This window comes from Dipodomys merriami, unplaced genomic scaffold (assembly GCF_024711535.1).
Source record: "Dipodomys merriami isolate MVZ:Mamm:240054 unplaced genomic scaffold, mDipMer1.0.p SCAF_60, whole genome shotgun sequence".
Classification (NCBI taxonomy): domain Eukaryota; kingdom Metazoa; phylum Chordata; class Mammalia; order Rodentia; family Heteromyidae; genus Dipodomys; species Dipodomys merriami.
Genome location: NW_027206180.1, coordinates 6029890 through 6057508, shown reverse-complemented (window position 1 = coordinate 6057508; position 27619 = coordinate 6029890). Strand labels below are relative to the sequence as shown.

Below are 27619 nucleotides of genomic sequence, written 5' to 3'. Positions count from 1 at the left end.
TGGGATTATACCCATGAGCCATCAGTGCCTGGCACCCCCCCCTCCTGGCATGCACGAAGCCATGGGTTCGGTTCCTCAGTACCCCATACACAGAAAAAGCCAGAAGTGGCGTTGTGGCTCGAGTGGTAGAGTGCTAGCCTTGAGCAAAAGAAGCCCAGGGACAGTGCCCAGGCCCTGAGTTCAAGCCCCAGGACTGGGACCCTCCCCCCCCCAAAAAAAGGTATAGGTCTCTCTAAAGAAACATTTCTTTAATAAATGAAATTCCGTTCACACCGATTTGTGGCCGCCCCGAACTGTGTGGTTCCGCGGAGCCCAGTTAGGGAACGGCTCCTCGCCCCGCCCCCTTCTCCCGCCCCGCCCCCTCTCCCGCCCCGCCCCCTTCTCCCGCCCCGCCCCCAGCTGAAGAGTGGTTCTGCGGCTGCGCACTGCACGCCGTGGGGGCTGGGCCACGGCGCCAGACCACGTGACTGCGACCGGCCGGCCAAGATGGCGGCGTCCTGCGTGGCGCTGCTGGCCCTGTGTCTGCTGTTGCCGCTGCTGCTGCTGGGCGCGTGGAGGCGCTGGCCGCGGGGGCGCGCGGCCCGGCACGTGCTGGTCGTGGTGCTGGGCGACGTGGGCCGCAGCCCCCGCATGCAGTACCACGCGCTGTCGCTGGCGGGGTGCGGCTTCTCCGTGACGTTGCTGGGCTTCTGCAGTGAGTGCGGGAGGGGCGGGGCACGTCAGCACGATTGCGTCATCGCGCAGCCACGCCCCCATGTCCCCCCACCCCCGCGTGTCACTCCCGCCCGGGCCCCTCGAGGGACCCGCGGGGGGCAAAGACCACGGCCCGGGCTGAACCACTCCCTGCGGGGGGGTCCATTGAGTCCTCGGGTTCGAATCCCGGCGCGCGGGGCCGCGGGCGTGCAGCCCCTCCGCAGAGCTGACGGGAGCCGGCCGGGCCCCTCCCGGCCCTCACCCCTCGGCGCTGAGCCCCGCAGGCCCCGGGGGTTCACTCCACGCCAAGGCCAGCTTTCCCGCCCGTGCGGTGCGGGCCGGAGCGGGTCCCCGTGGACCAGATCCTCGTGCATGGCTGGAGAGGGGGGCTCCGCCTCAGCCTCTTGTGTACTGTCTGCTCCTGCCGAGGCCAGGCTGCAGCGCGGCCGATCTAGTCTGCCGTGCAGGAGTCTTGGTCGGCTTGAGCTCCTACGCTGCAGCTGGGCCTGGTGTTCGGTAAACGTGGTACGATTTTGGGCCCCCTCTCGCTGGGCATTCTGGTAGAATCTGGACAGGAATTGGCCTTGTTCTCTGTTCTCCTTGGGGGAGGAACAGAGAAGTTTTGGAAACTCGAGTAGTGATGTGTGATTGTAATCCAGGCTACTCATGAGGCAGAGGCAGGAGGCTGCCACGTTCAAAACCAACCAGGGCAGAATTACTGAGGGAACCTCAAGATATCCACAAAAGGGTGTGGGGCATGGCTCAAGAGGTACAGTGCTTTCTTGCCCAGCATGCAGGAGTCCTGAGTTCAAATTTTAGTATGTCAGGGGAAAAAAGAAAGGTTTCATTTTATGAAACACTCACTTTTCATCTCAAGCTGAACAGTGGAGATATCTGACTTTAAGACTGGTGGCCACATCTGATTCATTCAAAGTGATGTTCTCATTTTCAGACTCCAAACCCCGTGATGAGCTCTTGCAGAATGACAGAATTCACATTGTGAAGTTGACAGAACTTCAGCATCTTGCAGGTAGGATGGTCAGTTCCAGGTTCCTCTGACTGGAGGGTGTGTGTGTGTGTGTGTGTGTGTGTGTGTGTGTGTGTGTGTGTGTGTGTGTGTGTGTGTGTGTGCGTGCGTGTGTGTGTGTTGTATATATGTATGCATTTGCATGTTGTGTGCATGTAAACCTGTAGATTGCCAAAAGCTCCTTTGGTGGTGTTAAGTATGTTTTGATTTGCAGTTGGGCCCCGAATTGTCCAGTATGGAGTCAAAGTTGTGTTTCAGACAGTGCACTTGCTGTGGAAATTGATGTGGACTGAACCAGCAGCCTACATCTTTCTCCAGGTGAGAGCCACTTTAAAAAAATGCACAAATTGGGCTGGGTGTGAACTCAGAAAGGCCCTGGGTTTGATTCCCACCATCTCACACAGAAATATGGACAAATTGACCAAGTACACATTCATTTATGTATATAAACTTTAAACCACGTGCTGGTGGCTCATGCCTGTAATCCTAGGTACTCAGGAGGCTGAGATCTACAGTTCAAAGCCAGCCAGGGCAAGAGAGTCCTTGAGACTCTTACCTCCAATAAACTACACAGAAAAGGCTGGAAGTGGCTGTCTGGTTCAAGTGGTAGAGTGCTAGCCTTGAGCACAAAGAAGCTCAGGAACAGTGCCCAAGCCCTGAGTTCAAGCCACAAGACCAGCAAAAAGAAAAGAAAATGTGGTTTATAATCCCTTTTTAATTCCCCCTTAGTTTCCCTCACTTATCTCTAGACCATCACTAGCTGCTGACAGGGGAGAGTGGAATCTTTTCATTCTACTTTTCATGTCCTTGTTAAAATTTTTAAAGTTTATCTTATTGTAAAGATGCTGTACAGAGGGGGTACAGTTACATGAGTAAGGCAGTGAGTACATTATTTGTCGATCATTGTTACCCCTTGTAGTCCCACTATCCCTTCCCTCCCCCAGTTCTTCTTCTTTTTTTTTTTTTTTGGGTCCAGTCATGGGGCCTGAACTCTGGGCCTGGGTGCTGTCCCTCAGCTCTTCAGCTCAAGGCCAGTGCTCTACCACTTGAGACACAGCGCCACTTCTGGCTTTTTTGTTTTTGCTTATGTGGTGCTGAGGAATCGAACCCAGGACCTCAGGCATGCAAGGCAAGCGCTCTACCACTGAGCCACCTTCCCAGCCCCTTCTTTTTTTTTTTTTAATAAGGAATTTGTTTCTTCCTTGCACAGGGGCCGTGCTTCATTCCAATTGTAATTTATATCTGCCAAAGCAGGCAATTCTGTTTCTTGATTATAAGAAATTTGTTAGCAGTTCTGTTTGTTTATGATCTGGCACTTCTGGTGGTGGAGAGGGTCTTTATTCTACTCATTGGTTACCCAGAGGTCAGTAACGCTTCCCGTCTCCCCGTCATGGCGGCACACTGCTGTAATTCAGCACTCGGGAGGCTGAGGCAGGGAGACTGAGAATTGGAGGCCTGCCTGGGCTACGCAGAACGAAACAGCTCTAGTCCTTCACGTCTGTGTGCCGTGGGCACGGCGGCTTTTCCCTGGGATCATGCAGCATGTGGTTGGGCTTCCTCCTCAGTGTCCACATTGCTTTCTTTCCTAGAACCCCCCGGGCCTGCCTGGCATCGCCGTCTGCTGGTTTGTGTGCTGTCTTTGCAGGAGCAAACTGGTCACCGATTGGCACAATTACGGCTACTCCATCCTGGGGCTGGCGCACGGCCCGCAGCACCCGCTCGTCCTGTTGGCTAAGGGGTGAGAGCTGGGGGCTGCAGGTGCCATGCTAGAACACCTCGGGGGGCCGTGGGAACTCCTTCCCACGGGGAAGTGCCGGCTCTGGAGCTGCTCCCAGCCTGGTGTCACCTCCTCTGTCTGTGCACGGCTGGCCTCAGGCCGCCCACCCCGGGGCCTTGCTCACTGTGGGTGGGAACAGCAGCAGCACCTGGCCGCCTGGGCCCCTGCTCTGCACACCCACCCTGTGCTGGGCCTCAGGGGTGCCCTCCGTCTCGCCCCGGTGAGGGGGTGCTGCGTTCTTGTTTGTGTGTTTAACAGAAGAGTGACGGGACCGAGGGAGGGTGGGGGAGAAGGCTGGCGCAGGGGCTGCTTGGTTGGCACCAACTTCGGCAGATCTGGGAGATGGCAGCTCTGTAGCCTGGTGGAGGTTTTGGTGGCCTCTGGGCCAGCCCCACCCCAGCTCCGCGCTCACCTGAGACACCTTTGCAGGTATGAGAGGCTCTTTGGGCGTCTGTCCCACCTGAACCTGTGTGTGACCAACGCCATGCGGGAAGACCTGGCAGAGAACTGGGGCATCAGGTACCTCAGCCAGCCCAGGGGTCCCGGGAGTGTCCAGAGGCAGCTGCCACCTGCTACATCTGTTGGTGGTTTTCCGGCACCCACCAGATGCTATGGTTTTGGGGGAGCGGGGTGGGGGGAATGTTGGGCAGCTTCTTTTCCCACCTCGCTGGGCAGTCCTGGAAGTTTGCTGCTTAAATGTCGTGCGCTTCCCAAGGGATCCGGACTCCTGGGATTCCCCAAGAGCTCTTACTTGCTTGGGTCCGTCTGTCTCCTCCTTCCCTCAGTCCTTTGTGCCCTGACTGGCCTCTCCTTTTAGGGCTCTGACTGTCTATGACAGGCCGGCGTCTTTCTTTAAGGAGACGCCCCTCGAGCTGCAGCACGAGCTCTTCATGAAGCTGGGCCGCACCCACTGTCCTTTCCAGGCACGGTTCGTCTTGTCTTCCTGTGCTGGCTGCCCACCTGGGTCTCCCTGCCCCTCCTACACACCTGCTATTTCCCATACTCACGGGTGGGTTGACGGTGTCTGCTCACAGGCCGCAGCTGCAGAGCTGGGTTTGGAAGAGCTAGGGCGGCCTGAGTATTTGTATTCCCATTCAGGAGCGGGGTGACAGGCGGGGAAAGGGGTGAGCCTGGAGGTCAGTGTAACTTGAGTGTGTGGGATGGTCGTTGGGGCCAAATAGCCCAGAGCCCGTGGCCACCTGGCTCTGAGGGTTTTGCTGCATCCCCTGGGCTTTCCTTGCTCCTTCAGTTCTGAGCCCTCGGACCCCGCCACAGAGAGGTCGGCCTTCACCGAGAAGGATGCCGGGAGCGGGCTGGTGACGCACCTTCCTGAGCGGCCAGTGCTGCTGGTGAGCAGCACCAGCTGGACAGGTGTGCCCGCGCCCCTCCCCACACTGGTGTGTCCACCCCCCTACACGTGGGGGCTCCTGCCAAGTCACAAGCCCCTGTCCCCACCCCAGGGAAGAGGGGGTCGTGTCGGGGAGGTGACCCATGACCCTCCCTTCTCTCTCACAGAGGATGAGGACTTCTCCATCCTGCTGGCCGCATTAGAAAGTAGGTGTGTGGTGGGGTCCTTTGTTCTGGGCTGGGCAGGGGTCACTGATCCGTGAGACACTTGCTGAGCCTTTGTGGAGGGTCTTCCTGTGCCCCCCCCCCCGGGGTCATGGGGCTGGTCAGCCTAGCGGGGAGGGAGGTGGTGTGCAGCTCTGTGTCCCATCTTGAGGCTCTGGGGCTGAAGAACATCTCAAGGCCAGGGTCTCCCTAGGGGAAGCCCCCCCCTCCCCCAGTTGGTTGTCCTTTGTCATCTTTGTCTCGTTGTATGCATGTACGTATGTTGAGTGTGTTTTTGAGGTGCTGGGGACCCAACCCAAGGCCTCAGAAGCACTTCTCCCGTGTGAGCCTCATCCCAAGCCTGTGTTTCTTGATTTTTCTAACAGAGTTTGAACAGCTGACTCTCAGCGGGGCTGGCCTGCCTTCCCTCGTGTGTGTGATAACAGGTACCCGGGCTTCCCTGGGGCCTGCTCCCCCGCTCACTGCCGTCTCAGTCGGATGCCCACATACATACAGCGCACCCAAGACCCTGGTGGGCAGGGTGGGCCCTGTGCCCCACCTCCCGGCATTTGGCCTCTCAGCGTGTACCTGGCCCCGGGTGGCGGCTGCAGGCTGCAGGGCTGCGCTCTGAGGTGGGCTCTGAAGGTAGCTGGGAGAGAGGCTTCTGGGAAATGGCCTCCCAGCCTGAGCGGGGTCCGCTGAGGCCTGGGTGTGGGGACACACGGTCCAGGGCAGCGACTACTCTTCCTGCGCAGGCAAAGGGCCGCTGAAGGAGTACTACGGCCGCCTCATCCGTCGCAAGAGCTTCCGGCATGTCCAGATCTGCACGCCCTGGCTGGAGGCCGAGGACTACCCGCTGCTGCTAGGTGAGGGGCCAGGGAGGGCGGGTGTTAAAGGGGGTGCACGCAAGAGCCAGCCGGGACAGTGCTGCTGGCTTCTGTAGCATAGTCTTAAAAAAAAAAGAAAAAGAAAAAAAAAGAAAGCTGGGTGGTGGTGGCTCACGCCTGTCATCCTAGCTACTCAGGAGGCTGAGATCTAAGGATTGTGATTTGAAGCTAGCCTGGGCAAGGAAGTCCATGAGACTCTTTTCTCTAAATATCTTCCTCTCTCCACCCCCCAAAGAATGACAGACATGAAATTGTGACTCAAGTGGGTAGAGCACTAGCCCGGAGCAAAAAAGCTCAGGGTCAGCACCCAGACCCTGAGTTCAAGTCCAGTACTGACGTACATACACAGAAAAATTATGTAGGCAAAATACCTTCAGAAAAGCTGCCACTGGCACCACTGTGAGTACATGCCACATATACGTCAGTGTTATTCGAGACATCCACCAAGCTGTGTAGGATCTTCATCACCTTCAGTAGAAGCTGGGTTGTTGTGCAGTAACTGCTGGGAAGTTCCTTTTTCCATTTATTTATTTATTTATTTGGGTCTGGTTGTGGGGCCTGAACTCTGGGCCTGGGCGCTGTCCCTCAGCTCTTCAGCTCAAGGCGAGCGCTCTACCACTTGAGCCATAGTGCCACTTCTGGGTTTTTTTTTTCTTTTTGCTTATGTGGTGCTGGGGAATCGAACCCAGGGCCTCATGCATGCAAGGCAAGCGCTCTACCACTGAGCCACCTTCCCAGCCCCTCCTTTTATTTTTATAAAGGTAATGCACAGAGGGGTTACGTTTTCATGACAGGTAAAGAGTACATTTCTTTTTGGACAATGTCGCCCCTTCCCTTGGTCTCTCAAGGCTGGGCAGGTCTTTGAGAATAAACTGTGGCTACCTAGGAAGCATGTGTTCAGCTCTGGGCAGCCTCTGATAGGCCTGATGGCCAGTGGCAGAGGGCAGGGCTGCCCGGCCAGCGTCAGTGGGGACACTTGTTGAGAACATTGCCTGTTTCTGGGTGTGGGAAGGGCCACACAGTCCCAGGCAGCTGTTCCCCAGCGCCCTGACTACCCGTCTGCCTCCCCAGGGTCGGCGGACCTGGGCGTGTGTCTGCACAGGTCGTCCAGCGGGCTGGACCTGCCCATGAAGGTGGTGGACATGTTTGGGTGCTGCCTGCCTGTGTGCGCCGTGAACTTCAAGTGGTAGGCATGGAACCCGAGCCCTCCTGGGTGGGGTACAGATGAGCCATCGGGGTGCCATGTGTGACCTGCAGGGCGCTGCCTCCCCGCACCTCGGGGGGGGCAGAGGACCCCACTTCTGTGGTGTCCACGCGCATGGCTTCAGCGTCATCGCACCGGCGGGGGAGCTGCCTTCGCAGCATTCACTCTGGGTGATGTACGTCATCTGGAGAGGATTTGGGGCCCAGGTCACCCACAGACCCCACCCCTCTGCTGAGGGGCCTGGTCCGCAGCACAGGCCGGCCCAGTGGTGGGTGGTGGCTTCCCGCAACGCTCACTGGAGCACAGTGGCTGTGCGAGCCAGTGGCCTGCTTTCTTCTCCTCCACCCGCCTCTCCTGGATGAACAGTTAAACAGCCGCAGCTCTGAGACTTCCCTCCCCTGGCAGCATGGACCGTGGGAAGGCCAGGATAGAGAAGGTTCTGGAAGCAGTGGTCCTGGCATAGGCCCCGGGTGGGCAGTTAGGGTGTTGACCGTGGTGTGAGCCGAGTTCAGGGTCCTTGGGGATGGAACAGCCATCTTTAAGCCGTACTTTGGCTTCTTCCCTTGGTTCGCACACAGGACCAAAGCTCCCTGCCACACATGTGCTGCCACGTGCGTCCAACGCTCAGGTCAGAGCGGCTGCCCCAGCCTGCTCCCCGCCTCTGCCTGAGTGTGGGCTCTGGGCACCCAGCGGGCTCAGGCTCCCCCTGCTCTCCCTGCAGTTTGCCCGAGCTCGTGAGGCACGGAGAAAACGGCCTGGTGTTCAAGGATGCGGAGGAACTGGCGGCTCAGCTGCAGGTAGCCGTGCCGGGGCCAGGGCTTGAGGGGTTTGGAGGAGGCCCAGCAGGGGCAGCTGTGGGGGGCTGTGGATGGCTAGTGCCGGGGCCACAGAGGTGATAGGTCATGCCGCCAGCCAGCCCCTGGAACACCGCTTTCCCCACCTACCCCGAGTTTGCGGCTTACCACCCACAAAAGATGGGGTGCTGCGCTTCCCTCCAGGGAGCAGGGAGAGGCAGTGAGGCTCAACTAGGATATAAAATTCAGTCCTTTTTTTCCTTTCATTTTTGGAAGAGGTTTGCTTATTGCAGTACTAGAGATGGCATGTGCCTTGCCTTGCAATCTCTAGGCAGGTGCTGTAGCACCTGCACCCAGCCCCAGCCCCATGGTTCCTGAGTTGAATAGACAGCTGGGTCTGTAAAGGCTTCACCCTTCTGCTGTAACTTGAAAGCAGCCACTGACCCGTCTGTGCATGCATGGGATTGTAAATAAAACTATTTCTCAAAGCAGGTGGGCTGGACTTGTTCCACAGACCCCCACTCCTTCCTCCTGTACAGATGGCTGGCTGGGCCTGCGGGCCAGGATGAGGGGCTCCTCCCCAGCACCCCGTGACTGAGTGGGATCCAGTTAGGGGATAGACTGGGGAACAGTGGTTTGAGGGCCTGAGATACGGATCTGTGCTCTGTGCTTTTCCTGCAGAGGCTTTTCTCCAAGTTTCCTGACCCCACTGGTGAACTGCAGCAGTTCCGCGAGAACCTCAGGAGTGCAGAGCAGCTCCGGTGGGACGAGAGCTGGAGGCGGACCGTTCTCCCCTTGGTGGACGGACTGACCCTGGGGCCTGGGGCCACTGTCCTTGAGTGCCCCCCAGTGGCCAGAGGCCGGAAGGACAGCAGCAGGCACTCTGCGGCTCTGACCTAGGGGCTGCTCGGCCCAGATCCCAGACCTGAGACTGGGTTTGTCTCCTGCAGTGGGACCAAGAATTGTGAGTTGGGGACACACTTGGCAAATACATATTTATTTCCACAAAGGACCTGGCCTGAGAGCCCCTGGGGAAGCAGCACCCACTCATGCCCGCTGCCTTTTCTCAGGACCGTTTGTGGTTCTGACTCAGAATTTAACTCCGCACATGGTGAAGGCAGTGCGGTTCACGGGTTCTACACAGAGCCCCTGTCTGATGGAGATCAAGCCTCCCGGTGCTGGTGCACCTTCAACGTGAGCCTCAGGATGGAAGTCTCTGAGCATCCGTCGTAGGGGAACAGCTTCCGGGGGTGAGGCGGCACTGTCTCCCAGCCGATCTCAGCGCCGTCTGAAATGGATGGCAGGACAGGGGCAGGCGTGTCCAGCCTGGCTCGAGCTGATCACAGCTTTCCAGGCTCTGTAGCTGTCTATAGTCTACCTCTGGGGTGGGACCAGGAACCTGTGGTCTTAAGGCAGGAATGACAGGCTGGGCATGGTAGAACACGCCTGTAATCCTAGCTACTTGGGAGGCCAAGATCACCTAGGCCAAAAAAGTTTGGGAGACTCCATCTCTGCCATTACATGCAAAATAGCACGGAGGCCCATCTCTCATCCCAGTGGTGTGGGGAAGTACAAATAGGAGGATTGCAGTCCAGGCCAGCTAGCCTGAGAATACAGGGAGACTTTACTGAAGGAAAATAAAACAACAACCAGAAACAAACAAAGAAAGGGCAGGAGGTATGACTCAGCACCCACCTGGCAAGTGTGAGCCCCCAGGTCGAAACCCCAGCATCACACACACACACAACCCAACCCTTCTCCAACCCTGCAGTGACAGCCACAGGAGCCCTCAGGTCCCCGTCACTCTGCACCCGTCCAACCTGCCAGTCAGCCCAGGGGGTGAGGAGCTGCGATCGGAACCTGCATTGGCCGGGCTGCTGGACCAGCGGACTGCACAAGGCCAGGACCGGGGCGTGTGCGGGCGCAGATGGCCGGGCTCCCTGGCCATGGAGTCCCAGTTAAGGTTATTATAAAACCAGTTAGAATAGACAAAAAGATGTGGAAGGCTCTAGACTCTTGCTACTAACTGGAGTGTTCTAGAAATTCCCCATAGTTACAGAGACATGGAGATAGTTATCTTGAGGGGTGCTGGGGGTGAAGCCTGGGGCCTGTGCAAACGAGGCTAGGCTGTGTCCCTGAGCCACACCCCCGCTGCACCTGGGATGGGGGCTGCAAGCACCAACTGCCCGCATCCAGCCTGAGATTGCATCTGAGGCCCGTGGTGGGGCTCCTCCCTCCTCCCGCCGCGCCCCCCCCCCCCCCCGTCAACCTCCCAGGCCCATCTCCACCTCATGGGAGGCGCGTGGGGGACACCACGGTGGCCTGAGGGCCCAGGGCTCACCCAGCTCGGTGGTGAACAGCCGGTACGTGTCTGGGTTACGCATGGTGAAGGCCACGTAGACTTCGGGTGTGCGGCCCCCTAGGCAGGCAGAGAGCCTGCGCAGGACCTCAACCAGCGAGCGGGTCACGTCTGGGCAGTACAGCACGTCTGCCGTGAAAACCCACGTCACCACGGGCTCGGGCCCGCTGACCGCAGGGCAGGAGGTGGCCGGGCACGTCAGAGCTGTGCCACGCACTGCCCGGGGAGGGGACGCCGGGGGCGGGAGGTGCTGGGGATGGGTGTGCCCCACGTCTGAAGCTCTGGGGGTGCGCAGGCCACTAGCCGCCTGGCACTGATGTAGGGGTGGGGTGGGATGTCCTCAGGGTGTTCACCACCCTGGAGTCCCCAGGGTGACTTTGGGGTGCCCTGTGGGCCCCTGCCCGCCACCCCCGAGACACGACCAGGAGCCCAGGGTCACCGGCTGCGATGATGACGTCCGGCTGGAAGGCAGCGAGCTCAGGGGCGGTGGCCGCGTCCCAGTCCAGGTGGGCCACGGTCACCAGGGGCGTGTGCGTGTCCGCGGCGGGCTCTGGCTGCAGCGAGAAGCCGTTGAGGCCCACGTTCTCCCGGAGCTGCCGGAGCACGCGGCTGTGGCAGTCGCTGAAGATGTAGGCTCGGGGGCGGCACGACTTGCAGATGGCCAGGCCCGTGAGGCCGGCCCCGCTGCCAAGCTCCAGGACCGTCCTGGGTGGGGAAGGGGGCCCCCGTGTCTGTGACTGCCCAGCCCCACTGCCACGCTCGACGGCCCAGGGTGGGGGACGGGACCCAGGTCACCTGTGAGCAAAGGTGGCTGGGTTCTTGATGGCCCACTCTGCGAGGTAGAGGGCGGCGTCCCATGTGACCAGGCCGGTGGTGCCGTGGGACACGATGGCTGTGCTCTCAGAGAGCGTGACCACCTCCCCTGATGGCTGCAGGGAGACAGGGCGGGAGAATTAGCCCAGGCACGCACAGTACAGGCCGCCACGTTAGATCACAGCGGGCAGTGGCTAAGAGATGGTGGGTGTCCACTGTGGGGGAACACTGCTCAGTAATGAGGAAGAGCACACTGTGGGCACGCCACCACCAGGACACCGCAAGGGCCCTGTGCAGGGTGAGAAGCCAAGCTAGAGCCCCATGTCCCATGGCCGGCGGGAGGAGGGCGCATGTGTCATACCAAGATGTAGCTCCGGTGGCACCGGGTGGACTCCTTGGCTGTGAGGACCTCTGCCAGCGCTTCGTACAGCTCATCCGAAGGCTCAGTGTGGACAGCTTCGTGCTGGGGACAGACAGGGCCATGGGACAGCTGGGGTGGCACCCAGCTGCTGCCTGTTGGCTTTGGCTGTGATCCAAAAGGGAGGCTGGAATGGGACCTTGTCATCACGCCCTTCCTCTGGCCTGATTCTCACCATGGTGACAGAGATTTGGGGTGTAAGGTGGAGAGAGGAAGGGACGACAGGTGGATCCCACCAGGGCCTCCAGGGACTGAGGGAAAAGCTCCGCCAGTCTTAGACCAGAGAATGGTCCGGTGAGTCACCAGGGTGGCACCCCTGAGATTCACCAGGCGGGACTAAGCTCATCTGAGGGCCAGCTGGGCTTCTGGGGACCCAGGAAGGCCCCAGAGGGGCCTTGGGCAGGGGTGATGGAGGGACACAGGTCATTAGTGTGTGGGCTGGCTGACAGGATTTGCTATGGCCCGGCCTGTGAATGTAATCCTTCCAGCCAACTGCGTGTGGAGAATGTCACTGGCTAGCTGCGAAGGAACGTATGCTACTGCTCGAATTTCCAGCGGCAGCCATTGTGCCATTGCCCAGGCTGGCAGGTACCAGGCGGGATTCGAGTGAGTGGGCCTGTGGGGCAGGGAGGGAGTGCCCCCAGTTCTCTGCAGGACCAGAACCTGTGTGGTGGGAGGTGACCAGAACAGACATGGCTGGTGTTGAGAGCTCTGGATATGAGTGGGGAGAAAAGCCTTGCTGTCCCCTATCCCTGCCCTCCCTTCTCACTCTGCCCTGTCCCTGGTGGTCCAGCCCACTGCCCTCTGGAGGCCCCTGGCACAGGGCTGGCAGAGGAGGCATGGGGCAGGGGGGAGGGGTCGTAGGCCTGGCAGTCCCTGACTGTCACTAACCTTTTTGATGAGCTCCAAGACGAAGCTCTGGGTGTAATTCTTGGACGGTGGGTGCCTTGCACACACGGGGTGTCGCACTGTCTACCGGAAGAACCCAGTGGTTAGATCTTAGCTTCTGACAACTTCATCTAGGAACACTGAATCCTGGCGTTCTTACCTTCTGTAAAATATCCAGCAGCAGCTGCTCAGACTCTGGTGAACATCTCAATTTCTCTTCTAGGCTCTACTGGGAGGAAAAAGAAAGATAGATGGAGCATGAATGAGATATTAAGCCATTTTTTCCCTCAGCAACATGAAACATGCACAACTGTGCAGGGGTCAGGCCTGCTCATTCGGTGCTCTTTTGGGGGACTGGAGCCCATTAGTGAGCTCGGGATCCAGGCAGATCAGGCCCTGTTACCACCCTGTCCCATACACTCCCCTCTGGCCACACTGACCCCCTGAAATATACCAGCTGTGTTCCCACTATAGAACCTTTGCATTTCTTGTTCTTCAAGGCAGTCTAGGACCTTTGCATTTCTTGTTCTTCAAGGCAATCCAGCTGCTGGCTGCTTTGCTATGTTAAGTCCCAGTTCACAGACTGCCCGGTGCCTGGCCACTAAATCAGGGAGACGCTGACTAACTTAAGGACGGTGACACAAACAGCTCCAGGAAGTCAGTATCACTGATTAAAAGCGATGGCAGAGAGATGCTGTCATGGGGTCATGGCAGCATCTAGGGGTGTGGGTCAGGGACAAGGCATGGGTCCTCGCTCTGCTTCTCTCCTCATTGAACACCTCCTCTGATCGGCCTTTGAACACGTCCTCGGGTCGGGCTGTCAGCGGTAGGCCGCAGCTCACGGGTGCTGGCTGTATTCACGAACCAATACAGTGGGCCCTGAATGGGGGCCTACAGCTGCTGTTATCTTCCGTGTCGGAGGCTGACAAGGAGGCCTGGGTATCCGAGGGGCTCACGCATGAACTCATCACCGCACGTGCATCGCCAAGCAGGGTGCGGTGGGGTCCACGGAGCCCCCGCCGCTGCGGGGACCGCGCGCCAGCCCGGGTCCCCAGGCCCCGTCAGGCCTCGCCTGCTCCGGGGCGGCTTTGAGGTCCGATCCCCGGGGGGGCCGGGCTGGTCACCGTCCCGGTCCTCGAGCGCGATCGCGCGCGGGCCGCGACCCTGCGGAGCCCCACGCGGCGGGGGCCCCGCGCTCCCGCACCGCACAGGCCGCAGGCCCGGGGGGAACCGCCACCCGCCGGGGCTCCAGTCCCGATGCCTGCCCCCCCACGCTCCCTTCCCGAGCCCACCGGGCCCCGGGCCTCGCCGCCCACCTGCCAGGGGAAAGAGCGCAGCGCGCGCGCCGCCAGGAAGCGGCGCTCGAAGCTCCGCAGCAGGCCGGCTATCTCCGCGCGCTCCTCCCGCGCCATGGCAGGCGGGGCCGGCGTTGCTAGGAGACGGGCGGAAGTGAGTCGGAGCCTACAAAGGGGGCGTGGCCGAGGGCCTGACGTCCCTACAGTCACGGGGCGGGGCCAAAGAAGCCTGGGCGGGGCTTGTAGGCGGGGCCAGGCGGGATCCGGCCCCCATGGGGCGTGGCTAGGCGATCCCTGGGTGGTGGGGGCCGGTACCCCTCGCCTGGCCCGGGTCAGGCCCTGGCTGCGGGTGTCCTCCAGGGCCTCAGGGCTCGCTAGGAGGACATTAAATAAATAAGCATTCAGGAGGCCCGGGGAGCACACAGGATCGCCTGGGCTTCCAGGAGTTTGCTTTGATCTTGCAGGAAGAGGAAAAAAGCCACCCAGACCCCAACACACCCGAGCGCACGCGCACACACGAGCAGACAACAGTGAATTCATTTTTAGTTACAAGGCAGGACGGCTTGCAACCTATTCGGGCTCGGACGCTGACTTTGTGTGTGCCAGTGTTGGAGCTTGAAGCCAGGGCCTGTGCACTCTCCCTGCCACTGGAGACACAGCTCCACTTCTGGCTTTTTGGGGTCGTTTTAAATAGAGTCTCGCTGGGCTGGCTTTGAACTGTGATCCAGTCTCCGTGTCAACAAGTGGAGGTGAGGTTCAGTGAAGTTTCCCTTTAAATGTAGGAACTCTTCACTTAGGGTACTTGACTTTGATTGCAGAATAAGAATTACAATGGGAAGGAAACTTGAGCTTTAAGAAGTAAACAGACAAAGGGACAGACAAACACACTGAAGAGCAGGTCACAGCCTAACAGGGTGTGGGAGCTCTCCTGGGGAGATAGAGACACGCACAGCCCCTTGGGCTATTGGAGGTATTTATATGGTAGGAGGGGGGTCTGGCTTCAAAGTTATGCAAAGATAGGAGCTTTGTCTTTGCTCTAATCAGACCTGGTGTTAACGTTCTGAGTTTCTAGGTAAGAATGCATCCAGCCTAGAAACCGATCCTTATCCTTGAGATAAGGAGTCAGGCTGCTATTTGCATTCTGGGGCACGTGGCTTAAGTTTGGAGAAACTTTTTTCTCAGGAGGGCATGCATCTTATCAGACAAGTGTTAATTCCTGGGGTGAGGAATGCATCCCATTGTCTTTCTTTGAAGCAAAGATAGTACTTACATGTTTCTAAATACCCTGTTTCTGTGGCCTTCAACAGGCCTCAGTTTCTTTAAATTAGCCTTTTTCATTTTCCCTTAAATGACTTTGGTCCCTTAATCTCAAGGGAAGCACATGAAGGAATATCTCCTATATTTGCTGTAAGCTGACCACACCTCATCTTTGCTTCATCTATCCTGCCGGGGTTACAGGCGTGAGTCACCAGCCTTCGGCAGCTCTGACATTCTGACGCTGGCAGATCTTTCCATCTGGGGGAATCTCAAGCTAATTTGTTAAATATGCTCACAGCCGATAGAAGGGTAGAGAAAAGGACAGATTAAGTCTTATTACCTCTTTCAGTTGAAAAACTCGTGAGTCCTGCTCAGCTCAGAGGAGGAGAGGGATTAATTCTAATTGAATGCAAGTGTTCTCTCTAATCTGCGGATCCTCCACTTCACCGAGCCAGTGAGCACAGATCGGGTGGAGAAGATTCATCATTTATTTCCAGAACCTTTGGTTTACATGAAGGCAGCGGGCCAGGGAGTGATCAGCTCCCTACCTGCTGTAGACCACGCAGATCTGTGGGGATGGCTCGGGGACCCTCGGAGATCCCAGGCTTACACATGGCGCCGGTGCCTCCCACCCACCATCTCAACCACTCAGGAGGCAGAGATCTGAGCATCCAGTTTCAGGAGAAGGCATGCTGACTAGAAGTGGCAGGACTTCCCTGAGCAGTCTAGCCCAGGAGGGAGTGGGTGTATAAACCAACTCTAATCCTCCAGCTTGGAGACTTTCTATGAGAACATAATAACTGAATGCATGTAAGCAGGGTGGAACGATTCTCTTTTAGAAGGGAAGGTGTGGGCAAAGGCAGTCAGTCAGCACGCAGGAGTTTTTCCTTTCTCTCTCCCACAGCTAATAGTTTTGTTGAGAAAGGACCAATTGATTTCTTTCTAAAACATTGCTTCAGGGTCTCGAGACCTCTATGGGTCATGTTTCAACTTCTGGACACATTTTTGTCTTTAAATTGCATTAAATATGGAGTCTGTAATGGAACCGAAGGTTAAAAGTAAAGCCCTTAGGCTGGCGCCGGTGGCTCACGCCTGAAATCCTAGCTGCTAAGGAGGCTGAGATCTGAGGATTGCAGTTCCAAGCCAGCCAGGGCAGGAAAGTCCATGAGACACTTATCACCAGTGAACCACCAGAACACCAGAAGTGGCGCTGTGGCTCAAGTGGTAGAGTGCTAGCCTTGAGCTGAAGAGCTGAGGGACAGCGCCTCCAGGCCCAGAGTTCAAGCCCCAGGACCGACAAAAAAAAAAAAAAAGTAAAGCCTTGACTTACCTGAAGCTGTTTCTAGAACTCAGACTACTGAGACAGATGCGTGGTCAACCAGTTGTCGTACAGGGCTCAGGCGACTTGGAGGCCAGAATACATCTATTTTGGTTGGTGGCAGGACCAGTGTTGAGAGTTGAATCGCAACCCCTAGAAAGATCAGCTGAGTGGGGCCTGATGGGAAGCTGAGGAGGGATGGTGGTGAGTTTGAGACCAGCCCATGGAAGTTGCTGAGAACTTATCTGAAAAATACAAACAGCAGAAGGGCTGAGCAAAAGGGTGGTTAAGACAGTGAGTTTTGAGGTGCGTTACTCTGCCCATTGTGAGGGGCTTTGTTAGGAATGAATTCCTAGGAAACGGCAGCCACAAAAGTTTGGGAACCCAATGCAGGGTCCCCCCAAAGGGCAAAGAATTGGGTATTTCAGAATAGTGCTGGGTGTGGTGGTGCATGCTTGTAATCTCAGCACTCTGGAGTTGGCTGAGACCGGAGGATCTCGAGTTCTAGGCCAGCCTGGAACCCAAGCTCAACACCGCACAACAGCCACAAAGCCAACACAAATGCATGAATTTCAAAATAGTGTTGGTGATTGGGCTGTTCTGAAGGACAGTGGGTGACAATCCCAGGGGGTGGGGTGCTGGCCTGGGATACTGAGTTCTGAAAGTGCTCCAGCCCCCTCCCCCAGAGGCAGTGTGCATGGGGTGAGCTATTGCAATGCATGATGGTCTCTCACAGGAGGCCGAGGGCCAGCCACTTCTTTCTCTGGTGAGTGACTGTGACGAACAGAACCACAAGGCCTCCTGAAATGCTGCTTGGACATGAGTGATTGCTGTGTGGTGGAGCCCTGGGCCCTCTGTCTCTCTGATCCTGTCCAACACAAAATCAGAGCGTGTTTAATCATTTGATTATAAGGAGGTTGTTCCAGCTGCCCTAGGGCTCCAGGAGCTCCAGTGAATATTAATTATGGAAATGGAATGTCCATTAGCCCAAGAAAGTGTTCACTGCCTACAGCATTCCTAAGGCAAGTCATTGGAAACCCATTTACTAAATGACCTTTTTACCAAATGACCCATTTGTCTAATGGCCACTGCAAACGACTGATCCGCTCAAAGCCAACTTGCTGAAAATTAGTTGGTGGGTTGCCCTGCTTCTCAGTGGCCTCCAGAGATGGGTGCTCAGTGAGAGGTATTGCTGTGGTTAAGATCCTCAATGGCCCCCAAAGGCCGGTGTGTTAAAGGCTGGTTTCCCAACCTATGGCTCTTTAAAGGGTGGAGCCTACAGGGAGGAAGTGAGGTCATGGGGAGGTGTGTCCTGGGAGGGAGTGGCGAGACCCTGCCCCTTCTTGTCTGCTTCCTGGCCACCATGAGGTGGGCAGTTTGCTGCACATTTGGGATCCCACTGACAGAGCCAGAAGCCCCTGCAATGGTGTTTGACTGCCAGCTATTCTGATGGCAGAGGCAAGAGGTTCACAAGTTCGAGGCCAGCCTGGGCTACATAACAATAACAACAACAAACAAATCACCCCAGAATGAAACCGCTCCGGGTGCACTTTTATCACCGTGCTGGGCACTGGTGAACGAGGCGGTGGGACTTAGCTTTGAGTGAGGCTCCTAGCAGACGGCGTTGGTTGGCTGAGATGTGGGGCAGAAATGGAGTGCCTGGGAACAACGAGTTCCAGCTCATAGTATGCCTTCAGGTGTTATTCTTATTTTTTCTAGTCTTTTCCTCCCGGATGCAAGATAGGTGCCTTTATTTTAAATTTTTATTTTTATTTGTTTTTGTCTGGTATTGGGGCCTGAACTCAGAGCCTCAGACTCTTGCCTAGCTTTTTTGCCCCCTCATCCTCCATTGGTTATTTTCAACATAGGGTCTGACTTTATGCATGGGTAGGCTGGGGCTATGATCCTGTTCAGGCTGCCTCGTGTGGGCAGGGTGCACGGCAGACTTGAATCACTGTGCCCAGCCATTGTGCTTCTCCATAGCGCAGACTCAGGTACACACAACCACACGCAGCCATTGGTTTAAGATGGGGAGGGTGGTCTTGCAAACTTTACTACCTGGGCTGGCCTCCAACCATGATCCTTCGATCTCTGCCTTCCAAGTAGCTGAGAGTATAGGCGTGAGCCGCTGTGCTCAGCCGGGAAATGATGATTTTTGTTGTTTGGTCTTGTAGGCATTTGAGGTGCTATGAAGTGAGTTTCAGAGATAAGCCTTTGGACACAAGCCTGCACAGGCAAACACCACGTTTGACTTTCTAGCTGGGGGCCATGGCACTCAGAAGTGCAATTTCCAACAAATGCTTAGGAGAAATCATCTGAGCACTTAATTGGATGCAAAGAGTGGGTATTTACTATTCTCCCTTTAATTAGCAGCACTCAGGATGGGAAAATCGTGCCTTTATTGGTTCTATTATTCTCTCTTGGTGCAATGTTCTGTCAGCTTGGCCATTACTCTCGAGTTGCCTCTGTAGAATGGCTTGGGGTGCTTCCTCCAGGAAAATCCTCTCTTTTTTTAATTTTTGGTGGTCCCCGGGTTTGAACTCAGGGCTTTGTGTGTGCATTCAGACTCTTAAGCTACCCACCCCACCCCCCTGCAGCCCTTACTGCTTTAGTTATTTTGTAGATAGAGTCTCACATTTGTGCCAAGGCTGGGCTGGGCTGTGTTCCTTCAACCTATGCCTCTCATGCAGCTGGGATTACAACAGATTCCATCACATCCTGCCTGTTGGTTGAGATGGGGGTCTAGCTAACTTTTTGCCCAGGTTGTGGCCACAGACGGTGATCTTCCTGATCTCAGTCTTCCAAGTAGCTGGGGGTGTGCTTTCCAGTCCGGCCCCCATCCGCCGAGTCCACCCAGCTCGTTAGAAGCAGTGATCTGAGAGGTTTGGGTGCAGCATTTGATTACTCCTGTCTCTTCTCGTGGGTAACCGTTCTATTGTGGCTATGCATGTGGCTAAAGGTAGTCAGTCAAGACCCATGGATTTTAACACCTGGCTGCAGCCATTGCGTTTAGGAGCTGTGAGCTGTGCCTCAGGGTTTAGGGGTATAGGGGGAGGGGCAGAGCCCAGTTTCCACGGAGGTTCCTTGTCCAGCCATGGCCTCCATCCCCTGGGCCTGTCCCCTCTGGCTGTTTGGCCCAGACTTGAATTTGTATGTTTTTTGATGAGGTTAACCAGGTCCAATGAGAGCTGGGCGTCCTTTGAACTCAAGTGTGTATATCTGAGGAGAGGTGACTATATTTGAGGCAGAACATTTTCTTTGTCTCCAAGTAACCAATGTAGCCCAGAAGCGGAGGATAACAAAACACAATTCAGCCTTCTATTTGTGAGAATCTGGATTTTATGTTCTTCTTGGTGATGAAGCAAAGGGAACATAATTCTCTTTTCTTGGAGAAACCTCGTTCTAGCTGGTGAGCAACAGCTCTTACAGTCAAGGGAACCAGGGATGTATTTTTCCCAGCACAGAGTCTCTCAGAGAGAGTGGGATTGTTTCGGGAAGATAAACTGTCCAACTTCCTTATAATTCAGGAGTGTCTTTGGGTTAAGTTTGAGAGTCTGTGACAAGGGCGAGAAAAATACACCAGGTGCGATGTCTGGCTTTTGGAATGACGGCTGCTTGATGTGAGATGAAGAAAAAGCTGCCTTTGCGTTTGTCATGGGTCTGAATGTTGAGAGTGAATTCTAACCAGGGGGATTTTATGGTTTTATTTTATGTTTTCAGTCTGGCAACTTCTCCAGAGATCCTGGAGCTTGCATCTCTGTTTCCTAACTCAAAACGCACAAGCAAGCAGCTCACCCAGTAGATTTTTGGGGCCTTGGAAATGACTATAGTGCATCCACCCTGGGCAGAGCAAGGCTAAGGAGAGGGAGCCCCCAAATCACCAAAGCATCCCCTTCCTTGCTTGGGAGTTTTGGGGTCCTGATACTCCAGTGTTTGCCACCTTCTTGAGATGCTTTCTCATCACCCGGGTTCTTTGGAGGTTGTGTGTTGACCAACGAAACTTGCATCTCTTCTCTCAGGAAACCAGTTTCAGGCTGGTTCTCCTGGCTTTTAAAAGGGCCAGAGTGGTCACATGAATAGGGCTTGTCCAATCAGAAGACTCTATTCTGGCTGACCCCGTTGATGGGTTCAGAAATGTATGGGTCTTAGTAACCAGCCAGTCAGCTTTTTCCCTAAGTCTTTCCCCAGAGCTTTTGGGTAGATGCCTTTTCTGCATTGAGTGCTCTGCAGGGTTGGGGTAGTGAGTTGCCATCTTGTTTCTACTTGGAAGCTGCCTGTGGGATCAGCAAAGCAAACTGGAGTAGAGATAAGGGATGAGAGTGGAGAAGCGCAGGGCATTCCGGTAGTATTTTGTGAACCCAGATCCAGCTAGGCCTGAAGTTAGGACCAGACCCTCAAGCTCCCTGTGTTGAACTGGGTGCTACTTGGAGTTGTGTTTCTACTAAAGTCACAGGCTTAGCGAATATATCGGTTAGGACTAGACAACTTTAAATATATCATTCCACCTAGAAACAGAGAGTGGTTTCAACACATAAAGAAAAAAAATATGGTACTGAATTTTTTCCTCTTTATTAAAATAATAACTGGTAGCACTCGTTAACTTACCTTCAAGAGGTTGGGAAAAAGGAGAGGGGTGAAAAAAATGTCAAAGATCTTTTTGCCTTGTGGGCAAGGACAGGCAGAGAAGGGATGGGAACTTTTTGCTGAGGACTAGAGCTTTAATCTTGTTTCCACAGAACAATAAACATGTTTATGAGCTCTTACAAAGAGGTAGTTAGTTCCTAAAGGGAAAGGGATAACAATTGGATCCAACCAGAGAGAAATGAAAAAAAAAAAAAAAACTGAAGGAAAAAAAAAGCATGAGGTCATTTTAAAAGATCAAAATTGAGTATATTACACTAAATATAAACGGATTCTATGTTTTCCACTAAAAGGCAGTGACTGCCAGTTGGGTTAAAACAAACACCCAAGGGCTAGAGGCATGGCTCAAGCGACAGAGTGCCAAGCCAAGCGAGCAAGCCAAATGAACACAAGGTCCTGAATTTAAACCCCAGTACTGCCTCAAACCCAAATACACAACCCTTGTATCAGCTGATATTAACAAAACTTTAACCCACCTCAAAACTAAATTGCTTACAGACTGAGACTTCTGTTTGGCTGGGTTATTCTTGGAACCTTGTTTGGGTTCATTCAGGATTCTGTGGGCAGCGACTCTGCTCATCCTGGGTGAGGTGCGTGTTGTTTTGGAATTGTTGTCTAGAGCCCACCTTGGCTGGGACGATTGGACTTTCCTTCCTGGGATCTTCCAGAAGGCTAGTGGGGGGACTCCTTCTTGTGGGCGATATGGGGTGGGCAGATAACAGAAAGGGCAGATATGTGCCCTATCTCTTGAGATTCCCTGCTTTTGCTACAGATACTTTGTCATTTTGGCTCTGTCAGTTGAATCAAGTGAGGAGCCCAGCCCAGATTCAATGGTGGGATATCACCCTGATTCCCTGATAGAAGAGATGCCAGATGCCTTGTACAGGGTGGTGGTTCAGAGAAGGGTGCCGAGCTGGAGCCTCTGTTACCGTCAGTCTGCCTCAGCCACTTGGGGCATTTGGTAAAGTGGAGGCAATAAAGAACAGGTGAAGAGATTCCAGAGAAACAGTCTGGATGGGTGATTGCCTGGTATAAAGATACCATGTGATGGTACAAAGGTGTCATGTGATCTTACATGTCATATGATCTTATAATGGGTTGATGTCATAGAGGGAAGTCTGTGTTTCTTGCCTTGAGTGTAAACGTGTTGGGGGGGGATTGGATGGCACATAGACGATCTGCCCTGCTGGGCACTTCATGGAGGAGGGGGGCAGGGAGAAGAGAGAGGGAGGGAGGGAGGGAAGGGGGAGTGGGTGGAAGGAATGCCAGGAACAAAGTTGGCACCCCCATAGCCCACTCCCTGTGACTAGCTTATTCAGCCATGAACTCATTAATGGATTGATTGCTCTTCTGCCGGTCCAGTCACCTCCCACCAGCTGGGTGGGACCCTGGAGGCTTGGTACCCAGCTTGGAGCACTGACAAAAGCTCAACTGAGTTCAGTTCTTTCTTGTCCTTTGGGAGGGGTGAGGACCCAGGGGACCTCTGTCTCTAAGGGCTCCTGGAAAGCCCAGCAGGCACCTGGACATGGGGAAACGGGGGCACAGAGCAATCCACGGCAGCTCCTTCTCAGGTGCCTCCTGCAGGTAGGGGTCTCCTTTGCTGAGGAATCTTGGGAGGTTCCTCCCCCCCCCCCCCAGGCCTCCTTTGTCCCATTCCCTGCCGGTGCTTTTTTTTTTTTTTCCCCTGTCTCATCAGTCTGGAAATAAGAAGGCCGCTCTACCTCTTTCTCAAAGCCGAGTGAATAAAGCTTTTTACAGTTGGCTCCATTGTAGAGTGAGCATTAGACTGATTTATTCAGATCCAAGCTGGCTTTGAGAACAGTGGTTTCCCCAGGACGCTGGGCTGATGGGCGCACCTGAGGCGGGTGGTGGAGGTGGCCGTGCTGGCCTGGGGCTCAGTCGGCCTCTTCCAGGGGGCGGAAGTCAGAGGTGGTCGCCCTGTGGGGCCCCGGCTGCCCTTGCTTCTTTAACTGCCTTGGGTTTCTTGAGCTGCTTTGTTTTGGTTCTTGCAGGGATGAAGGTCTTGTCACCAAGTTTTGGGAATGTAGGCTGGAATACTTGGTCTGCAACATCCATCCTTGTTCTGCTTATGGGCTGTTTGGGCTTGCGCCCCTCACAGGGGCTTTTATCTATGTGGTGTGTGACACACAGACGGGGCCTGGTGGTGTGAGCCTGTAATCCCGGCTACTTAAGAGGCAGTGGTAGGTGTGTGTGTGTGTGTGTGTGTGTGTGTGTGTGTGTGTGTGTGTGTGTGTGTGTGTGTGTGTCAGGGCTGTGACAGACAGGGGACACCGTCCCTGGCATCTGAAGCTTGGACCTCAGGGCCACGGGCAGTTCCCAGGGCCATGGTGGCTACATGGTGGTGGAGCAGGGGGAAGAAGATGATGAAGTCCTCTTCTGCGATCTCGGGGGCTTTGGCTTGTAGCTCAGCTCAAGGGACTTTGGAGTCTGCACTCTGGTTCTGATCAAGCCCCTACCCCCGCAACTCCCCACCCTACAGAGGCCTTGTTCCCCCCCCCCCAGCTCCCATGTGCGGCCTCTCACACCTTAGGGTGCAGGAGAGGATCAGCGTGAGTGGTCAGAACCCTCGTGTGTCTTAAAAAGACCTCCAGGCAGAAGTGGCCACCGTGCACCCCGCTTAGAGCGAGGTGTGTGTGTGCGTGCGCACCCCACTTAGAGGTGTGTGCATGTGCGTGCATGTGCGCGTGTAGATGTGCGTGTGTGTGTGCAGGTGTGCGTGCGCGCAGGTGTGCGTGTGTGTGCAGGTGTGCGTGTAGATGTGCGTGTGTGTGCAGGTGTGCGTGCGCGTGCGCGCAGGTGTGCGTGTGTGCACGTGTTATCAGGAGGGGGACCAATCTTCTCAGGCCCGGGGTGCGGCCAGGAGAGGAGGAATTAGGGGTCTGGAGCGGCCTCCCCGGGCCAGGGCCGGGTGTGGCACAGCCCCGGGGGCGGAGGGCAACGCCCGGCCTCGGCCCGGCCGGGAAGGTGTGAAGGAGAAGGGTCCCGGCCGGTTGTGCTCGCTTAATTTGTAAAAATCTGTGTCTGGGGGTCCTGGGACTCGAACCCCGGGCCTGCGCTTGCGGGCAGAGGCTCCGGCCCGGCCCCGGCTCCGGCCCGCAGTGCGCGCGGCGGCCGGCGGGGGGCGGCGGCGGGCCGGGCCGGGCCGGGCGGCGGGCGGAGCGGGGCCGCGCTGCTCCGCGCGGCGGCGGCTCCGCGGCTCCGGCCATGGCCAGCCCCGCGCGCCGCCCCGGGGACCCGGACGCGGCCCGCGCGCACAAGAGGCCGAGGCTGGAGGCGGGGAGCGCGGGGAGCGCGGGGAGCGCGGGGCCGCGGCCCGGGGGCGCCGGGGTAAGTGCACGGCGCGGGCCGGGGCCGGGGGTGGAGGGGGGGCGGGAGGAGGGAGCTGGGGTGCGGGGTCCAAGATGGAGCTGGGGTTCGGGGTCTGAGGTGGAGCTGGGGTTGGGGTCCAGGATGGAGCTGGGGTTGGGGTCCAGGATGGAGTTGGGATTCGGGGTCCAGGATGGAGTTGGGGTTGGGGTCCAGGATGGAGTTGGGCTTTGGGGTCCAGGATGGAGTGGGGATTTGGGGTCCAGGATGGAGTGGGGGTTTGGGGTCCAGGATGGAGTTGGGCTTTGGGGTCCAGGATGGAGTGGGGGTTTGGGGTCCAGGATGGAGTGGGGGTTTGGGGTCCAGGATGGAGTGGGCTTTAGGGTCCAGGATGGAGTGGGGGTTTGGGATTTGGGGGTGGGGGCTGCTGTCCGTGGGGCACGGGGCACAACTCCCATGGCATCTTGGTGTCCCCAGAAAGCGGGGGCTCTGAGTGGGCCCCTCCTCTTCCGGATGGTGTCCACCCCCAGGTTGTACGGCCCACCCTCCCCAATCCGCCCCCTTCCACTGCCTGCTCTCATCTGTCCCCCCTTGTCCTCACTGTGGCCCCCACCCCACGCGGGGAGGGAAGGGTGACGGGAGCAGCCGCGTCTCCCATGAGCCCACCCCCCCCAGCCCTGCAGAGCCCTCCCAGTGCCGTGTCCATCACGTCCCCTGTGTCCCCTCATGTCCCATCACGTCCCCTTGTGTTCTGTCCGTGTCCCTTCATATCCTGTCCGAGTCACCTCATGTCCCCTTGTGTCCTGTCTGTATTTCATCAGAGTCCCTTTATGTCCCGTCTGTGTCCCCTCCCATCCATGTCCCTCGGGCTGTGTCTGGGTTCGGGGACCTGAGTCACTGAGGTGGGTACTGGGGCTCCAGTGGTCGCCTGACCCTGCAGGCGGGCCCCTGCTTCTTACCTGGGCTCTTTGGGATGACTCTCGCTCTCTCTGGCAAGGGCCCCTGCTAATTTTTCTTTTTCTTTTTTTTTGCATACTGGTCCTGGGCGCTTTCCCCAACCTGCTTTTGCTCAAGGCCAGTGCTCTTCCACTGTGAGCCACGGCTCCCCTTGCAGCTTTTGGGTGGCTCATTGGTGATAAGAGTCTCACGGACTTATCTGCCCGGACTGACTTTGCACGGGGATCCTCCAGATCTCAGCCTCCTGACTGGTTCTGATGACCAGGTGTGAGCCACGGAGGTCTGGCGCGCTGGGTGAATTCTGGACTGAGAATTGCATTTCTAGCCCATGGCCCTACCCACCCCCACTCCCTGCACACTCTCCTCCCCTGCTGCCCCTTGGAGAATGTTCTAGATGATGAGCCTCCATTAGCCTGAATCTCTGAGTCCCAGGGCAGGCTGGCGTGGAAGCAGAGTCCCACTCCGCTTGCCCCCTGCTGCACAGCACATTTTTTTCATTTTAGTTGATGAGACTTAGGGTTATTTGTTACTGCAGGGGAACTTAATCTATCCTGACTGATTATGTCGGATCTGTCTCTCCCTTTATCTCCCCCTCCTCCTCTGTTTGTATTCAGTCTATAAAACCATTTGTTGTTGTTATTGTTGTTATTATTTGGAGGTGCTGGGGTTTGAACTCAGGGCCTTGAACTGAACCACACTCCCAGCCCTGTTCTCCACGGGTGATTTGGAGGTTGGGGCCTCACTTCGCACCTGGGTGAGCACTGGCCTTTGGTCTGCCTCCAGGGCCCGCCGATTCTTGAGGGCCTTGCAGGTGTGTGCCACTGTGTCCAGCCTCCCCGTGTGGAGCTGGGGTCTCAGGAACTTCTCTGCCCGGGCTGACCTAACGCTTCGATCCTCCTGATCTCAGTCTCCCCTATAGCTCAGTTGACAGGCATGGACCACCATGTCTGTTTCTCAGTTGAGATGGGGGTCTTGTGAGTATTTCCATCCTGGCAGGTGTTGAACCATGATCCTGCTGATTTCAGCTTCCCAAACAGCGATGCTTATAGGCATGAGCCACTGACTTGGAGTTTTCCTGACTCTCCCTTTTTAGGGACTTTTGGGGTGATCCTGAGTGAACCCAGTGGCTTTAGCAGTGCCCTTCCCCACCCACGGTCCCCTGACTGCACCGAGGGCTTGAGTCCCTCCTCCGAGCAGGCCTGGTGCACCCCACATTGGTCTCCAACCTTCCCGACCAGTGCTTTTGCTTGGATGTCCCTCCCTCCCTCATCCCATGCACTCACAGAACTGGGCTTGGGGTGACTATAATGACTCTCTTCCTCCAGTTTCACAGAAAGAAAATGGAGACTAAAATGCTAATCAGGGGCCTGACCCTGCGTCATCACGCAGCAGTGGTTTCTGTAAAATGTTTGTTGCCTAGAAAGAGCAGATCCGGCTGTCTTTCCTCCCTAGAGGTAGAGGCTGAGTGCGGGCTCTGCAGACTCCCCTCGGAGGCTGAGCTTATAGAGAGGGTGTAGGACCCTGGGGCCCGGTGCCCTGTGGCCTTTGCCTGTGGGGTATGCAGAGAATTCCCACATGAGCCTCAGTTTTGGGGGTGTTCTGAGCCGATGTCATGCTAAGAAAAAAAATGACATTGACAATGAGATCAAGAGTTGAGTTGGGCACCAGTGGCTCACGCCTGTAATCCTAGCTTCTCAGGAGGCTGGGATCTGAGGATCACTGTTTGAAGTCCCTGTGAGATTCTGATCTCCAACAAACCACTCAAAAGCCAGAAGTGGCGCCGTGGCTCAAAGTGGTAGGGCTTTAAGCCGTGAGCACAAAGAGGCTCAGGGACAGCACCCAGGCCCCAAGTTCAAGCCCCACCACCACCACCACCACTACCACCAACAAAAGAATCAGAAAGCAAATCCAAGCAGTGAAGATGCCCTGGGGCCCGTGGCGGTTCTGGATGTTTCTGTTGGCATCTATACTGGCTGTCAGGTGTCCCCTACCACTGAGATTTGAACTCAGGGCCTCACTCTTGCTAGGTGAGTGTGTGTGGGCTCTACCACTTGAGCCACATCCCCTTCCTGTTGCTTTTAGTTGCTTTCCCACCTCAGGTTTTGTATTTCCTCCCCCCCCCTCCCCCTCCCCTGGGGCTACCTCCTGTGTAGCTGGGATTACAGGTGTGCAGTACCAGGCCTGGCTCTTGAATAGATATTCATTTGATACATATTTTTAAACAGAGTGCCACCCAAGAAAGCATATTAAAACCACCCGGATGGCTGCAGGGCTGTTGGATGGGTGTCTGGGGCCTGGCTGTGGTGACTTTGGTCTGGGCCCCCTTCTGGCCTGTGGCTGGAGGAGGAACACGGACGTTATTATTTGCCAGCCCCTGGGACAGCTCATTTGGTGGTTGTTGTTTTTTTTTTTT

At 56.1% G+C, this 27619-nt stretch overlaps 2 protein-coding genes across 3 annotated transcripts; one reads left to right on the top strand and one right to left on the bottom strand.

Annotated features, from left to right (window-relative positions):
• The first annotated feature begins 475 nt into the window (after window positions 1–475).
• Alg1 (ALG1 chitobiosyldiphosphodolichol beta-mannosyltransferase) lies at window positions 476–8945 on the top strand. The gene is made up of 13 exons (XM_070003537.1): window positions 476–694; window positions 1646–1723; window positions 1935–2038; window positions 3310–3458; window positions 3927–4016; window positions 4315–4425; window positions 4747–4868; window positions 5013–5051; window positions 5435–5494; window positions 5804–5914; window positions 7007–7121; window positions 7861–7936; window positions 8615–8945. The coding sequence occupies exons 1-13, from the start codon at window positions 487–489 to the stop codon at window positions 8831–8833; spliced, it is 1482 nt and encodes a 493-aa protein (XP_069859638.1). The 5' UTR covers window positions 476–486; the 3' UTR covers window positions 8834–8945.
• Eef2kmt (eukaryotic elongation factor 2 lysine methyltransferase) lies at window positions 8915–13833 on the bottom strand. Of its 2 annotated transcripts, none has more exons than XM_070003538.1 (8): window positions 13728–13833; window positions 12572–12637; window positions 12415–12495; window positions 11467–11568; window positions 11088–11221; window positions 10732–10997; window positions 10275–10421; window positions 8915–9221 (listed from the first exon to the last, which is right to left on the bottom strand). In XM_070003538.1, exons 1-8 carry the CDS (start codon window positions 13821–13823, stop codon window positions 9097–9099), a joined length of 1017 nt encoding a protein of 338 aa, XP_069859639.1. In that variant the 5' UTR covers window positions 13824–13833; the 3' UTR covers window positions 8915–9096. The 2 variants fall into 2 exon arrangements, with proteins under 2 accessions (XP_069859639.1, XP_069859640.1); XM_070003539.1 differs by having other exon boundaries at window positions 9130–9339.
• Between the last annotated feature and the right edge of the window lie 13786 nt (window positions 13834–27619).

What these genes read in the sequence shown, in the direction of transcription:
- Alg1 (XM_070003537.1), top strand. Translation starts at nt 487, where the DNA reads ATGGCGGCGTCCTGCGTGGCGCTGCTGGCCCTGTGTCTGCTGTTGCCG. An exon ending in AGAACTTCAGCATCTTGCAG is followed by an intron (nt 1,724 to 1,934) that starts GTAGGATGGTCA and finishes TTTGATTTGCAG; the next exon opens with TTGGGCCCCGAATTGTCCAG. An exon ending in TGCGCCGTGAACTTCAAGTG is followed by an intron (nt 7,122 to 7,860) that starts GTAGGCATGGAA and finishes CTCTCCCTGCAG; the next exon opens with TTTGCCCGAGCTCGTGAGGC.
- Eef2kmt (XM_070003538.1), bottom strand. Translation starts at nt 13,823, where the DNA reads ATGGCGCGGGAGGAGCGCGCGGAGATAGCCGGCCTGCTGCGGAGCTTC. An exon ending in GCCACCGGAGCTACATCTTG is followed by an intron (nt 11,222 to 11,466) that starts GTATGACACATG and finishes GTCTCCCTGCAG; the next exon opens with CCATCAGGGGAGGTGGTCAC. An exon ending in GCTGTTCACCACCGAGCTGG is followed by an intron (nt 9,222 to 10,274) that starts GTGAGCCCTGGG and finishes CATCCATTTCAG; the next exon opens with ACGGCGCTGAGATCGGCTGG.